The sequence below is a fragment of the Chenopodium quinoa genome, unplaced genomic scaffold, assembly GCF_001683475.1.
Source record: "Chenopodium quinoa cultivar QQ74 unplaced genomic scaffold, ASM168347v1, whole genome shotgun sequence".
Lineage (NCBI taxonomy): Eukaryota > Viridiplantae > Streptophyta > Magnoliopsida > Caryophyllales > Amaranthaceae > Chenopodium > Chenopodium quinoa.
In genome coordinates, this window is record NW_018745000.1 from 6,013,419 (window position 1) to 6,030,099 (window position 16,681).

The 16,681-nt window shown below is 35.1% G+C and overlaps 2 protein-coding genes across 2 annotated transcripts; one reads left to right on the plus strand and one right to left on the minus strand.

Moving 5' to 3' along the window:
• Positions 1 to 3,433: 3,433 nt before the first annotated feature.
• LOC110707548 (zinc finger AN1 domain-containing stress-associated protein 12-like) lies at positions 3,434 to 5,162 on the plus strand. Its single transcript, XM_021885568.1, has 2 exons — positions 3,434 to 4,018; positions 4,272 to 5,162. Exons 1-2 carry the CDS (start codon positions 3,914 to 3,916, stop codon positions 4,737 to 4,739), a joined length of 573 nt encoding a protein of 190 aa, XP_021741260.1. The 5' UTR covers positions 3,434 to 3,913; the 3' UTR covers positions 4,740 to 5,162.
• A 96-nt stretch (positions 5,163 to 5,258) lies between these two features.
• On the minus strand, positions 5,259 to 15,320 carry LOC110707549 (ferredoxin-thioredoxin reductase catalytic chain, chloroplastic). Its single transcript, XM_021885569.1, has 6 exons — positions 15,106 to 15,320; positions 12,896 to 13,008; positions 12,166 to 12,215; positions 12,002 to 12,073; positions 5,828 to 5,888; positions 5,259 to 5,714 (listed from the first exon to the last, which is right to left on the minus strand). Exons 1-6 carry the CDS (start codon positions 15,209 to 15,211, stop codon positions 5,670 to 5,672), a joined length of 447 nt encoding a protein of 148 aa, XP_021741261.1. The 5' UTR covers positions 15,212 to 15,320; the 3' UTR covers positions 5,259 to 5,669.
• Between the last annotated feature and the right edge of the window lie 1,361 nt (positions 15,321 to 16,681).

A 16,681-nucleotide genomic window follows, 5' to 3' on the forward strand; every position in this document is an offset into this window, starting at 1 on the left:
ATTCACGCCACACCGAATTTCCTTTCTAATTTTTCCGGGTTCATTTTGTTGCTATTGTTTTAGATACCTTATTTTAACAACACCCACCACCCAGACCCACCTCCAACCCAGACCACCCCACCACCCAGACCCACCTCCAACCCAGACCACCCCACCACCCAAACCCACCTCTAACCCAGACCACCCCACCACCTAGACCCACCTCTAACCCAGACCACCCCACCACCCACGCCACCAAGACCCACCTCTAACCCAGACCACCACACCACCCACGCCACCAAGACCCAACCCTAACTCAGACCACCCCCATGAAACCACCACCACTACGACCCCCACGAAACCACCACCACTACCACCCCCACGGAAATCGAAATCTTGAAAATAAAAACCCATAAAATTCGAAATCAAAACCCAGAAATTCGAAATCAAAACCTTGAAAATCAAAACCCAGAAAATTGAAATCAAAACCCATAAAATTGAAATCAAAACTCAGAAAATCGACGAAGAGGAGAGAGGAAGACGAAATCAAAACTCGAAAAATGAAATCAAAACTCAGAAAATCCAGATCTGCTGTTTAAAGTCCCGATTTGGAGAGTGAAGGACGAAGAAGAGAGAGGAAGACGAAGAGGATGATGAATTGGAGAAGATGAAGGACGAAGAGGAGAGAGGAAGATGAAGAGGATGATGAGGAGAGAGGAACTAGAGAAGATGAAGGACGAAGAGGAGAGAGGAATTGTTATGAAGGATGAATTGGAGAAGATGAAGAGACGAAGAAGATGATGAATGGATGAACATGAAGGTTCATCAGGAAGAATCTGAAGGAATATCAACCATCACATTAATTTTTGGTGGTTGCGATTGGGAGTGAATGGAAGGATTAATTAAATTAGGGAAATCTGATTAGTTTTAGGTTAATGTGGTTAAATTAAGTTAAGGGCAAAATTAAGAAAATCAGAATTTTTAAGTAAGGGTAAAAATGTCATTTTAAGGGTTTTTGTTTACTAAAAATGGAAAGAAAACATATAGTTGCACATAACCCTGATCTAACAAAAATGGCAAAAGTTGCAGATAATATTTAACAGAGGGAGTACTTTTTATAAGGTAGGAATATCCGTTTTATAATAATTGCAATTTGCAATACTTTCTTACTTCCTCCGTTCTAGTAATATTGCAACAACTAGACTTTTACATTATTCATCACGCTTGTTTGACCATATATTATGATTTATACGTAAAGTAAAAATATAGTTATGTGGGGTCTTGTTAGATTCATCACGTAAAATACTTTCACAATATCAACTTTTTTTTAATTTTTACTCTTATATAATTTTAGATATTTAGCATATAAAATGTGTTTTGGAATGCGTAATTTCATCCTTGTTGTAATATTGTGGAACAGAGGAAGTATTTAATAAGGACCCACCATTATTTTATTAATTCTCACTTCTACCAACCCCACACCCCACTTTCACAAATTTTTTTATTATTTCTCTCTCCTTTTCACTACTCTTTTTTTTTTCTTTCTCTTTTCTACTAACAATTAAATATATCACCATTAACTATATTTTATATTATAAAATTACCCTTTTGATCCCCACGCTATTATTTTTCTAAAAGTTTAGCTTTATATATTAGTTATATGATAATTGGTTCTAATTCATCAATTAGTGGATTATATAATTTGGATTCCTGAAATTAGGATTACAACTTAGACATCTCCAATGGTGAGACTCATTGGAATTTTTTTTTATATTGTAGGAAAAAGAGAGTATTTTTTGTAAGGGATATCAATAAGTTGGTATCTAAACTTAGATACCCGAAAAAAAAAGTTGCTAAGTTTAGATACTCAACTTTGAGTCTCAATTAGGATGGCAATGGGTCGGGTCTATTGGTGCCCATCTCGTACTCGGAATTTTCAATCCATACCCATACCCTATTCGGATCCTTACGGGGCGTTTGGTAAGTGGAAATGGAAATTTAGGGATTAGAGTGGAGATGCGATTGGAATTTATGGTTGGGAATTTAATAAAATATTGACAATCCCTTGTTTGGGTTGTGAAGGGATTCGATTGGGAATAAAATAGCAAATTTACAATAACACCCTTATTAATGTTATATCCTTATGCTTTCATTAATGGCAAAATGATCTTTTCCTCTTTATTCCCAATTTTCATCTCTATTACCCCTAGGTAATAAAATCATGGAAATAGAGCAATTTTATTCTCATTCTCAATCCCACCTTCAATTCCCCTTCCCACAAAACAAACAAGGAAATATATATTCCCACCTCCTCAATTCCCATTCCCAAGCCCCAATCCCCACATACCAAACACCCCCTTAGGGTCTAAAATTTTAAGACCCTTACCTATACCTTATGGGTCTAACAAGGTCTAGGTAGGGTCCAGGGTCCAATATGGATCCTTTACTAACCTTATTTTCCCAAATTTTAATTTAATCCTCTATTCTTCATTGTACGATTGCATGTATTGTGCAAAAAACAAATAAACTAATATATAAGAACATGACCGATTAATTTGACGTATCGTAAAACAATTAAATAAAAAAAAAATATTAGAATGATAGATAAACAAATTATAATTATTATCCATAAGAACATTATACATTAAGTTTTGTAAAAATTAAGTGCACAACTAGAAAGTTAATAGCCTACTATTTATAATAGTCTTTCGTATCATACTTGATTTCATCATTAACATCCTAAAATATCAATATCCTTAAGATTTTTTTCTATTTGACTTTGAAATTTTGTTTAAGTTAATATATTATGCAGGTCTATGTACGGGTCCGGGCAGGGTATGAGTATTAAGGGTCCGTGGGTAGGGTCTGGATCTGAAAACATCATACCCGGACCCTTACACTACCCGATGCCACCTAGACCCATACCTTACCTGTACCCATAGGGTCTAAGAAAATAATACCTATGCTCGTATTTTAGGGTAGGGTCCGATAGGGTCTGGCTTGGGTAGGGTCCCATTGCCATCTCTAGTCTCAATTGACAAAAAAAGTGAACCCTTATCAAATTTATACTGGTTCATTGATTTAAATTTTAATGTTTTTGTAAAAACTTATAAATTTTTATTTAATTGGATGTAGTAGGGTATAGTGGAAAATGACATTAGTATACTTAAGAGAGTCTCATAATTGGAAATCAATTATATATTACATGAGTTGTAAAATTGAGAAGTGAGTTGAGTATTACCATTGGGTATGAAAAACAACTCATTTTGTATTTTAATTCTCAAAGTTGAGTCTCACCATTAAAGATGGTTTTATAAACGAACTTTGCTGGATAATTTTCTTAACATGTGATGTAACTTTTACAACTCCTATGGTCCTCTTTTGCCATATAGAAATAAGTATACTATGCGATTTCAAATTAAACAGTTTGTATGATCAATATTTTTTTCTTTGAGACTTTTTTTCGGATTAATAAAAATCCATAATTGTCCTCCAACTTAAGAATTTTAACTCCGACGGTGATTACAAGTTTGTCATTGTGATAAATATAAAATATTTTTCTAGAAGATAAATAAAGTCAGCCCAAATTAGATGACGACTATTAACTTGGACAATGAATGGCTATACTCTATCAACACCCGGTCGACTCCTACTCTATTAAGGTTTGGTTAAACTCAAACACATTAGAAAAAATTTCTTTCAAACACAAAAAAAAAAACAAAAAAAGGAAAAACGTGTTCCCTGACATCATAAGTCGTATAGAGTCTAAATTCACGATTCTTCTTTTGGGCATCTATCTTGTTCTTCAAGCTACAAGCAACTTATAAATAATAAATTCAAGCTTCCTTTCCAATAAACACACCAATTTCATACGTTTTAACTTTCGATTTTCAACATAATTTTCTTATTCTGTAAAACAAACAAGGGGGTTGAGATGGGAGGAGGAACAGAAGGTTTTCCAGATTTAGGACGACATTGTCAATACACGGATTGTCATCAGCTTGATTTTCTCCCCTTCGGCTGCAATCGTTGCCAAAAGGTACAACTTTTAAAAATCCCGTTGTCATAAGATGAGGGTATGTTTGAAAATCTATTTAATATTACTTATCTATTGCGGATTATAAAGTACAGTATCAATATTCGTTGGATGTTTATACTTCCTCCATTATATATTCTAAATTATGAGCCATTCTATTATAAAGTACAGTATCAATATTTGCGGGTTATTATTGCAGGTTTTCTAAAAAAAAGGTTTGAGTAATTCTAAATTATGAGCCATTCTATTATTGCAGGTTTTCTGCGTAGAACACAGAACATACAAGTCACATGATTGCCCGAAATCGGACGACAAAAGCAGGAAGGTGATTGTGTGTGAAATATGCTCAAAATCAATGGAAACCACGGGTCTATCTTGTGAAGAGGAAGCAGCTATGAAGGAAAAACACGAAAAGTCAAAAGAATGTGACCCTTCAAAGAAGAAGAAGCCGCGATGTCCAGTTAAACGTTGCAGGGAGAATTTGACCTTCTCTAATGCAACAGTTTGTAAATGCTGCAACCTTAAGGTTTGCCTCAAGCATAGGCTCCCTGCAGATCATGCCTGCAGGAGAGGGAATTCGTCCGTTGCAGCGCTTTCTGATAATGGTAGCTCAGGAAACAAGTTTTTGGCTGCTTTTGCTGCAAGAAACGGAAAAGATTGTGCTAATAATAATCGTGGGCAGCTTTCCTCTACAAGCAATTCGCGCTCGGTTGAAGCTTGTTGATGTAATTTTTAAATGATTTAATGGGATTGCTTTGTTACAGTTAACAAATATGTTTTTTCTATTTGGTAGTCTGTAATTGATTACTTACAGGGAAGTAGTGCCTAATTTTCCATGTGAATTCCCATGCCCCAATTTGTATGTACCACAAGTAAACAACTTGGTATTTTTTATGCCAATGGATTATATAATATACGAGTAGCAAGTAGTAGACGATAAGATTTGTTGCTAATATGAACAGATCCATACGAATGACATATATGCAAAAAGTTGGGATCGAAGATTGGATTCAATTTCTGTTTATGTCATCTGTTCTAATTCTTCTTTTGGTTACAACCCCTTAAACCTAACAAGGATAGAAGCTACCATATTCAGAGGAAAGAGAGAGGGAGCACTACCTGGTAAATTTCAAAGGATGTGAATTATTTTTACTTTATTTCTGGATACTAAATTGTGGAGGGGGGCGGGGAGGAACGGGGAGAAAATAGTAGCTTACGACACGAAATGCAAAGATTTGGTATGTTTAATCAAGATGGGATAAAGATCCCTTCGATTCCCCTTTCTTTTCTCCAAAAAAATCTCTTTTAAAGTCTGATCAGTATACACGACTAACACGGGTGCAGGAATACAAAGATATAACAGGGTGCCTTGCTCTTCTACAACTCAATGATGCTCTGTATATAGCATTGCAATGAAAAAAATAAGCTTACAGATGAGCAAATCGGCCTAATTACAAACAAAATATAAGAAAAAGGCAACGATTGCTTATTGTCACAGCAATATATCAACTATACTCGTCTATCCAAAACACAAATTAAGTTCATTGATGGGTGAGCAGACAGTACAACACTAACCCAGCTTCCTTGTAAAAATACAAAATGTACAGGCTGATTGCAAGTTCCCAAACAATTCTGTAACGAGTAGGTCATTATGTTAAATGTTTGCAGTTACTTCCCGTATCTCATCCAAGCCAATAGTCTGCGAGAAATTTGTGGTTAAATTGCAGTGACGGTTAAATATCCTGGGAACTATACGGAAGAGATAAAATGCAATGATGATAATATGTCTCAATAATATCAAGTGGAAGTTACCTGATCCTTGCCTGCAAAATCATTCTCTGGGGTCAAGAAAAGCATGCAGTGGCACTCCTTCCTGTCGATTCAATATATGTTTCATCAATACATGGACAATAAATTGAACTTGAGCTTAAAAAAAATATAATACCTCAGAATTGATTAGTTCTCAAAATCTCCTAAACTTATTCAATTAATGACATGACATGACTTAACAAAAATACCCTCGAACAGTTGTGTTTGCATCTAAAAAGAACAGTTGCTTGACTTGATATCCCGCAGCCAACATTAAGGCCTTTAAGGGCAATTAAGGTATTAAATCAAAAACCATAACTAGTTTATGAAAAAATAAAGAGTGACAACTTTTCTCAAATTTATGTGTCATCCTGAATAAACGGATGATCACTGAACATAGAGATGCATGAAGGATCCATAATCTAAGCAGCAAGTAAAATCATCAAGACTACCACCATGACCATGATGCCAGTTGTGATAGCAATAATAGTGCAATACTATTCTGCAGTAACAGAGTTACATTATATTGTGCACATACAATGAGCACATCAAAGTGAAAATGTTTAGTTTGATAGTACTTCTCTTCAGTGACACAATATCCAGTGACAAATAGTTAAAAGTCTCCTGAATCCAACTCCCTTTATCAATAACCACATAATGATAACACAACCTTAAGTACATCTTTGTTGCAATGCGTGATCATTTCAACAGTAAGCATATAAAACATCAAGCCAGCTTCTAACCAGGGTCAGAACTTGGATCTTTTGGTCCAAACAAACTTGCAAGTAACCAACAATGAGCACAATAATTTACAGACATTAACATAAGTTTTGGATTTTTTTTGTTTTCTTTTCAGAATTCCATGTATATGGGCTAAAAAATCTACAATGAAGGGGTTACCACTTGATGGTTATATCACATTGCATCACCGTCAGTATCGACAGCATAATATGAAATACACTGGGCATAGAGGAAAGCAACTCTGCTTCTAGTACAGCGCTGAATTACTTAAGAATTGGCAAAATTCCTATATTCTCACGAGGATCAAACTAGCTAATTGCACGGGAATTGACAAGAAAGTGGACCCCAATGTGCCAAATTTTATTGCCTACATCTTGAAAGCCTGGGATAGTAAAATTACACAAGCATGGAAAGACTCAACTCACTCTTCTCAATATCCCTTGCCTCTACCTCTTCCACTGCCACTCGATCTCCCACCAGTGTTAGAAAAAGTGCGCCTAAGCAAAACAATAAGGGGTAAGAGCTTAACTTGGTCTGGGCGGAGGCGTTTGTGGTTAGGCACACGGGGCGCACCCGAGGCGCGAGGTGCACATGAGGTGCATCTGAAGCAAACTTTGGCCAAAATTTTTTAATTGTTCATATGGTGCGCCTCACTTCAAAGAGGCGCACCTAGGCACAGCAGAACCCCTCTCGCTCACACCTTGAGCTTTTTTATACATTGCTCCCACCAACCACTCACATGTTTGCATCTGCATTACACCAATCTCTACAAATCCCAGAGAACTTGCCTAACTCACATAGACTACATTAGTCTCACATTTTTTAAGGTTGATCATTCTCACATTTTTAAGGGTGAACTAATCATGAAAAATATTTTTGGTCTTTCTTCACAAGTACATCAGGATCATTGCATAATAAGTTTGCAATTAGAAGTTCTACGCATCACCTTTTGCAGCTATTCTCTCTAAGAGTTCGGTATACTTCAATGAACTTGTGATCTGGCAAGTTTTTAGTGCTAACTCTTTCTAAGAAGATACAGTTAAGATCAATCACAGTCTGCCTATCCTATTTTGAATGGAAAGAAACATAGGGCTCTACCAAGATAATGTTGCACCAGAAAGCAAAAGCATTGGACCTTCTTACAAATGATAGAAACAATTCAGAATTGGGTAAAAACAATGAAGCTGAGACAGTAACTATTGTAATAATTGTTCCTTATGCATACAAAAAACTCCTACCATGTATTGTTTTTAAAATTGGTTTATTAGCCTCTGCTTGCAAACCTAGTTAAATGTGAAATTCCTGATTGAAACACTACCTTGTTGTATACTATACAGTGTTTTTAAGGTTCGAGAAAAGTACAGTATTAGTGGTTCCTACTTGCTTGTTAGGAGTAAATCAAGTTCCCTACCTCATTAAATTATTAGTATTGTATATCGCGCCAGTTTTTGAACTGGAAATAAGTTCTTGGAGATAACTTGGCAATGGGAACAGTAACGTCTGTTTATGGTCCAGAGGCAAATCAATGAAATTTATTGAATCATGTTAGTAAGCACCACTTCGTATTAAACAAACAACCAAAACGTCTAGAAGCTGTCATGTACATAGTATTGGCTCTTCCTCACAACCTGATAATTCTTGTACACCTTTAATAGTGTAGTATGAGAAAAAAAAAGGCGTTGATGTTGACCGCCATATTGACAATTTTATTTTTTTATTTTTTTTGGGGGGGGGGGTGTTTCCTTTCATTTTAAAATTAGTTGTTCAACTAACTATCAAACCTCATAGCATTCCACCGAGAAATAACCAAGTACAGGTCAATATATAAATTTCAAAGATTTAATCTGCCACATATGATTGTTACATTAGAGGGTATCATGTACAAATGTACAATTTCCCAATAAAAACACTTTTAGTTATTGTTATGTCACTTGAACTCTAAACTAATGTCAGACACACATAGTCGCAAACGTGTGAAGCATCAAGTGTCAAGTATCAGACTTGGCTGCATATTAAAATAATAAAAATATTTCGTAACATTTCCAGTGTAAAATGACGTGTCAAGTGCCCATACTACAGAAGAGACATGAAAAGTCTAAGAACATCCAGATGAAGGTGATGTGGAAATATAAGAGATAATGTGCACAAGATGGAGCATTAAAAGAGTAAAGGATCTTCATTAGAAAAAAAGCAACCTTCTCTTAACTACTATCTTGCGACTACTCCCTCTGTTCCCAATTGTTTGCTCCACTTGCCTTTTTTAGGTGTCCCAAAAAGATTGCACCATACTACTTTCGGCATGTTTTTCCACTTGCACTCTCTCTATCTCTCTCCTCATTGATATTTGTGTCAACCAATGTGCACCATTTTTTGCCCAAGCCTTAATAAAGTGATTTTTTGGTTTGGGGCAAACAATTAGGGGTATCCTGTGAAATATAGTTGCAACTTACCTATAGACATGCATAGCTCCATGACATAATAAAGATGGATGATATATATGTGAAGAACTCATCAAAGAACCTCTAATGCAAGGATTCTATCTAGAAATAAAATTTAATAAAAATAAGTTTCTTGTGAAATGTAGTTGCAATTTACCTAGACATGCATAGCTCCATGACATATAAAATGGATGATATATGTGTGAGGAACTCATTAAAAAACCTCTTAAACTAGGATTATGTCTAGAGCTAAATTTAATAATAATTCCCAAAATTGCAACCGAGACAAGGAACAAAAGAGCTATTTTGGCAAGGAGGCCTTCTATATTCGGAATTTCTATTCGGTGGATTTTTTTTTTTTTTTTTTTTTTTTTTTTAGTGAACCCCTAGAATTGATTAAGTCTAAGTAGACTAATTATCCTCAAACGAGCTAACCCATGCTTTTGTGGTTCATTATTTAATCTTAATGACTCTTAACCTACATCTAAATTATTTAATTAATGACCACTCTATTGTTCTCCATCACTACTCCCAAGCAGCAAGTCTACCATCGCCGCCTCAATTTCTTCTCCAACAAGCACCACCACTTTTTCTCTCCTCCACTCCAACCCCTCTCTTTTTCCTCATCTAGACTCCACCGAAATCTAGGGTTAGGATTTCGATGGTTGTGGTGGTTTTACGGGTGGGTTTTGGGTGACACGAAGTGAGTTTTCGGGGTTGATAGGAATCAAGAGCCTCAAGATTGAAGATTTAATTGCTTTCTTTAAATTCTGTTCAATCACCTATTTTTCCGTGAGATTGAGTGGCATCAATCCAAAAGTTACACATAGATAATAGAATTAGGAATTTATTTCCTTAAATAAAAGTGCACACTGTGTGGCCAACTAACACACGAGTAACCCCTGACCAAGTAACCCCTAACCGACCGAGTAACACCTATTAGGTAACCTTTGACCAAGTAACCCATGACTGAGTAGCCCCTGACCAATCGAGTAACACCTGACCGAGTAACCCTAACCAAGTAACTCCAAACTGAGTAGCCCCTGACCGACCGAGTAGCCCTTGACCGACCGTGTAAGCCCCCTACTACCATAACTGACCGAGTAACCCCTGACCAAGTAACCTTGACCATTCTTTCAAAAAAAAATGTGGCTGCCTCATGAAATTTTGTGTTTAGGTTATACGTGGGTTTAGGAATTAATTTAGAAAAATCTAATATTTATCTTGTTTAAGATACTAATTAGGATTTCTAGATTAATTAGGATAGTTTGTTAATCCTAATTTAAATTGGGTTGATTTCTTTAATAAAATTCAATTTCAAATTGATAAACATTTATTTTTGTGAATTGATTAACTATTCACGAGAAGGCATAACTAATCGTCGGAAGAGACAATTAGTTGTTTGTTATCCTTCGTTACAAATAATAAGCTCCATATCCCAAATGTAAAGTCACAAGAACAGTCCACTAATCATTACAAATCCACTCGTTTTCAATTTAAATTCCAAAAAAGTTCAAGAAAACTTAAAAAACGAATCGTTTTGTCAAGAACCCATAAAATTAACATCAATCAACTCCACAAGTTAATAAATTAAAAAATTTTGCAGGCGAAAACGAGACAAAGTTATCCAATTTGAAAAAAGAATCACCTCATAAGCTTTAGTAATGAAGGAGAACGAAGCCAAGTAATTTGACTTACAAAATTGTTTTAGGCTTTTAGGCACGATTTCTACCAAATTTTGCACGAACCTTCAAAGACAGAACATTTTCCCTTGCCAAACAGCACTAGCAACAGCCATACCAAATTGATGAGAATTTTTATGGGTTCTTGACAAAAAAAAATTCGTTCTATAAAATTTTCTTGAACTTTCTTGAAGGTTAGATTGAAAACGAGTGGAAGTGTGACTGAATAATGTAATTATGAGTGATTAGCGGAGTATACATTGAGTGAAGTTAACTCAATAAGAAGACCAAGGATATGAAAAAGAGTGGAATGTGCTGAAAGTACAGAGCACTTGTCGCTCCCGTTCAAAGTGAGTAAAAGGTGATCTCAGAAATGTATAGCAGAGGTAGCATCATACTTTGTAATTTATCAGGATAACAAGACAGTTTTTTTTTTTTTTTTTTTGGAGGGAGGGATTACACCAAATTCCTGACATCGTCCTAAATTAAACGAGTTCATTAAAACTGTGCCAAATACCAAAGGATAAAGGTAACATACAGTAATTGCGCATCTCAGTCACTAGACTCAAAAGGCAGAAAAAAAAAATACAAACTGCTACTGATTACAGAACTCATGAAAATTAATAAGTAATCTGAATAAGTTTGAATCCTTAACTACCTCCAAGAAAATTACAGTAGAAATTAGAGAGTCGAAAACTAAAAGCTAAATGAGAGAGAGAAAGAACACTAGACAGATTGAGGGAAAAGTTTCATTGGCAGATAGAGACAGGTCCTTAATAGACAGCTGTAGTTTCAACAAGTTCATAAAGACTGAGTCATTTACCAGAATATGAAGGGAATAGATGTTATCACGCATCTCAATTGCTGCCTCACTAACTCAATAGCTACCACTTTGCAAAAATCTCAAAACATAAAGGCAATAGGAAGAGGTTTGGATCATTTAACTGCTTCAAAAGTCAAAATCCTCTGCTAGAGAATCTAATAACATCCTTAACACTTGTCCTAGGTTTGCAAATACATCAGTTAATGTCCTCACATGGCGACATCAGCTCAGAACATCAATTATAGATACTAAAAGCAATATAGATACAAGATGAAGACAATGTAATTTCCCATATTCCAGAAGAGACCAACCACAAAAGACATAACTCAAGATCTTTCATCCAATAAAAATTTAGTTAGAAGGTAATTGCATTAAGGTTTCATAAGTTCCAAAACAATTGGCTTGTATTTAATGTAATGAACAGCTCTCAAGTTACATTGCATATATATTGATAATTTACAGATTATGGTAGGAACTAGGAAGCGACCCATACCTTTCCCTCATGGGCACACACGGACAGTTCCAAAACCCCTGACTAGCTTCAGCTGCCTTGTCATCATAATATCTGAAGAATGTTAGAATACTATTCAATGTTAAATCATCAAAACATCTACAATAAAAGGTGTTGCATTCAAAAAAGACCAAAATATTGCTTACCTGCAAGGGCAAAGTGGAGCACCTAGTGCATCTTTGTGCTCTGCTAATCCCTGTCATACTCCAAATTAAAACCTTTACATAATGGGCTGGCAATGGAAATCTAAAGAACTATAGCCCATAGTTGTCAAGAGTGCATTCTGTCAAACAACAAATTATTTTATATCTTCAATTAAGTTCATAGAATTTTAAACTAAAATAACATTAAGTTAAGTTCAGATAACTTTAGTTTATTGAAAAATTTATATACCTTGAGTTTCAAGAAAATCTCAGTAAAATTCAACTAAGTTCTGTGAAACAAACTAAGTTTAGTTCAACTTCAACTATGTTTACAGCAGAAATGAAGTTGAAAACAACTCACCTTAAGATAGTTTATCTCATCAGACATACTGTATGAGCAAATTAAAGTATTTAATAATAATTATTCTTCCTATCTACTATTAATCTTTATAATACAAGAAAAACTATATCTTAAAGATCTGTTGCACCAATTTTTTATTTTTTTAACTTCCAACAAATTTCCCAATTAGATTGTAGTACTCTGAATGCTCTTCTGTAATATAATCACATTTTTTTCACACATGTAAGGACATCCTAAAGAGAATAATTTTAAGAGAAAGAAAAAGGGCTGGGGGAATCATCACTAAATATCAACATAGCCGAATGGATGTGTCACAATAAGGCAATCACATAGCCAGAAAGAAACAAAAAATAATAATAAAAATAAAAATACCTTGATAACAACAGATGTGACACCTTTATCAACGCAAAAATATGTTCCTGACTTCCGAGCATATTGCTCAGAGAATTTCCGCATTATTTCAACAGACTGGTCTGAAGGTTCCACTGGAGAACAAGTGGATGTGTTAGAATCAATCAGATGATGCATGCTTATGAAAGAAACATATCAAGAAATTAATCAATAGTACAAGAAATCTTTAAGCATAATCTTGTGGAATCTCGATAGCAGGGTTACGAATTGCAACTGTAGCCACAATCACAGAGAGGTATTGCATAAAGGATAGTAATTCATCTCATATGAATTATATAATGGTTATAAAAGATATATCAGCCTATCATCAGCTACATATTAGTCTTGATCAGTTGTATCGACAACAAAGTATGAGTACTTTGTAATTTAAGAAACTACAATAAAATAAGTTCAATAAACCCATATGACTGTGTTGACTAAGGGTCTGCTAGCATATCCAAAAATTCTTTTTAAAGCCTAGCTGGTCATTTTTATAACAGATTATAACATGATTGTTACATTATACTTCTTATTATTCAACTAAAAGGAGATAAGAGAAGAATATATAAGTGAAATAACAAGGAAATGGATCTATATTCCAATTCAAGATGCTTAAAATACAAGCACATTACTAATAATGGTCCATTGGTCCTATATATCTCAAAACTAATGTGTACTACAAGTTTAAAAGTCAACCACTCTAAAATTTTGACTTTACATAACACAAGTGACAAATGATGTGTGTAAGCAGTGTAGCAAAGTATTTCTCTAGCTAACTAGTCCCACGATGAAGAACAATTGTAGATCAACTTGTTATCCACCACAATAATAGAAGTTCATAGTTTTACAATGTTAATCTATACATGGGAAAATCTATTATTGAATGTCCTCAACTTCCTTTATTAACCACCACCCAAGTTAGTTTTACATAGATGTCCAAATGATTTCATGTTTTTACCAATCAATCAATTTTGAAAGGAAGAGGGAGAGTTAATAAGGTTTCTTTTCACAAACTCCTTTTAGAGAATGAGAGAGTGAGAGATACATCAAGAAATTCTTTTGGAGAGCTCCGAGATCTTCATTTTTCTGTTCTACAAGTCTCCAGTTGTCCACCCTTTCCATCTATGTTTTTAACAATTATTTAGTGATTTTGTAAGTTGGCCGTTGTTGAAAAATGGATAAGCAAATGTAGTAATTTTCTTCCTTTCCCTATCCCATCAAGAGGGTTGGAATAAAAAAGAAAAAAGAAAAAAAAAAAAAAAAAAGAGTTAGCTGAACTTTCCTAATAGGTAGACATTTAAAATAAAAATTTTGGCTTAAATGGTTGAATGTGTGAACAATCCACCCAAAAGTGGCCTCCATTTCAGTTACATAGATATCCCAATAATCTTGTCACTTAAGATTTGATTCATGCAAGTAATTTCAACTTGATTGACAAAGAAAATTCAAGATTTACCCAACCAAATATCAAAATAGAGTTGTTTGTTGAGTCTGCAAGCTAAAAAAAATAACCAGAAGAGAATAGGCAATAGTGGTTGATTTGTTGAAGAACTAGACAATAATGGGTAGTATGCAACTGAAAATCTACATTTACAAGACGGAAACTCCGAAAAACTATACTCAACAAGGATATTGAGGATATAAAATCACAAGACTTTAATGAATTAGGTCAATGAAACTTCCTAGATAGTGGGTAGCAATTATATACACGGCTCATCCTAGAACAATGTGAACATTAAACACCATAATTGCAACCTTCCAACTAAGTAAAGTACCATTTAAATATAAACTTCTAAACATCCTATATCTCAAAATTAAAATTTATGAAAATATATAGATGAAAGAAATTTTGTAGAAATTAGCACTCCTCTACATATTAGACCCAATTTCAACTAATCAAAATATGCTCTCCACATATTTAATCATGATTTATCAATTTTACATTAGAAATCATAAAACAATCAACAACAAAAAATAAATGATTGTGATTTAATATATAAAAATGCAGCAGAACATCAAGCTATAGGTTCATATGATTATTTTCTTAATCTATACAATCCAAAATCTTTACCTAATTAGCGACAATTATAAATCAATTCAAATAATTTTAATTGTAAATTTAACTATAAAAATCAAAATAGCAAAATTCAATTGAATCAGGAAGAGGATTGATGATGAATACGAAGTACTACCTTTTGAAAGAATGACACATTGTGGACGAGTTGTTCGTGTTCGGAGGATTTGGGAAGAAGGAATACTGAAAAAGCTGTAAGAAGTTGAAGCTTGAAGAGCTTTCATGGTGATTTTCGAAATTGACGACAATTGTTTTGTTTTTCTAATTCGACTTGCCGGATTTTTATGAACCCACGAATGGTTTTTTTTTCTTCTCTCTTGAATAGAATGAAAAATGTGAATCTGAATACTAGGACCTCTACACGTGGACTGTAAAACACCCAATGTAATTTTCTTTGAAGGAAACACAGGCCAATGTAGAGTAGACCTGACAATCCTGACCCGACTCAAATGACCTGATCTGTGATCTGAAAGTTGACACGAAATCATTAACTCGAAAATGACCCGAGCTTGAACTAACTCGAACCCAACCCAAAGTGGAGTTGATCCAAACGTGACCCAATGCTCGAAATGACCCGACCCGAAATTAACCTAAAACTCAAAGTGACCTGACCCGAAGTGACATGAAATCCAAAGTGACCCGGCCCGATATTAACCTAAATTGATTGATCCGACCCGAATTAACCCGACCCAAAGTGACTCGATACCGTAAATGAATAGGGTGAAATGGTGAATTACTTATTATAGGGTTTCTTTCTTCTAAGTAATAGGTACTCACGATTTTTTTATTTTTTTTTTTAACGATTTTACTTAATTTTTCCAACTATTTTTGTAAGTGAATTTTGGTGACCTGGCCCAAACTTGACCCGATCTGAACTGATCCGACCCGAATTGACTTGACCCGAAAATTGGTCATAAAAATTTACCCGACCTAAATTGACTCGACCCGAACTGACACGACCCGACTTGAACTTAACCCAAAGTGCTAACTCGAATTTGACCCGAAATCCGAATTAACCCGACCCGAATATTTGCTGACCCAAACTTAACCCGACCTGAATTGACTCGACCTGAATGACCCGTTTTCCAAGTATTGTAGAGTAGACGTGGCAATCCTAACCCTAACCCGACCCGAATGACCGGACCATGACCCGAAATCAACCTGAAAACAGTGACCCGAGAATAAAATCAACCCGACCTAACCCATACCTGATCCAACCCATACCCGACTTTGACCTGAAACCCAAAGTTGACCCCACCCGAAGTAGCCCGACCTGAAATGATCTTACCCGAAGTTGATCCGATCCGAAGTTGACCCGATACCCGAAGTGACCCGACCTGAATTTAACTTGAATTAATCGACCCAAACAGACCCGAAATCTGAAGTGACCCGAACTAATAGTACCTTATACTTGAAATGACCCAAACCAATTTAAACCAAATACTTGACCCAAGCAATCCCAAATAGAAAATAACCGCAATTAAGATGACAACGAATCAGATTCGGGTCGGATGTGGCTAAATCCGAATCCGATCCGTTTAATATTCAGATCGTGGACTCGGGTCCAAATTCAGATCCGAATCCGATTGACCTGAGTCCGAATCCGACTCACATCTTAGGATCCGAATCTAGTCCGTTTATTCGGGCATCTAGATTGATCCAAGTAATTTTTTTTTAGAATAATATGTGATATA

What these genes read in the sequence shown, in the direction of transcription:
- LOC110707548 (XM_021885568.1), top strand. Translation starts at nt 3,914, where the DNA reads ATGGGAGGAGGAACAGAAGGTTTTCCAGATTTAGGACGACATTGTCAA. An exon ending in GCTGCAATCGTTGCCAAAAG is followed by an intron (nt 4,019 to 4,271) that starts GTACAACTTTTA and finishes CTATTATTGCAG; the next exon opens with GTTTTCTGCGTAGAACACAG.
- LOC110707549 (XM_021885569.1), bottom strand. Translation starts at nt 15,211, where the DNA reads ATGAAAGCTCTTCAAGCTTCAACTTCTTACAGCTTTTTCAGTATTCCT. An exon ending in TCACATCTGTTGTTATCAAG is followed by an intron (nt 12,216 to 12,895) that starts GTATTTTTATTT and finishes GGAGTATGACAG; the next exon opens with GGATTAGCAGAGCACAAAGA. An exon ending in ATTTTGCAGGCAAGGATCAG is followed by an intron (nt 5,715 to 5,827) that starts GTAACTTCCACT and finishes AATTTCTCGCAG; the next exon opens with ACTATTGGCTTGGATGAGAT.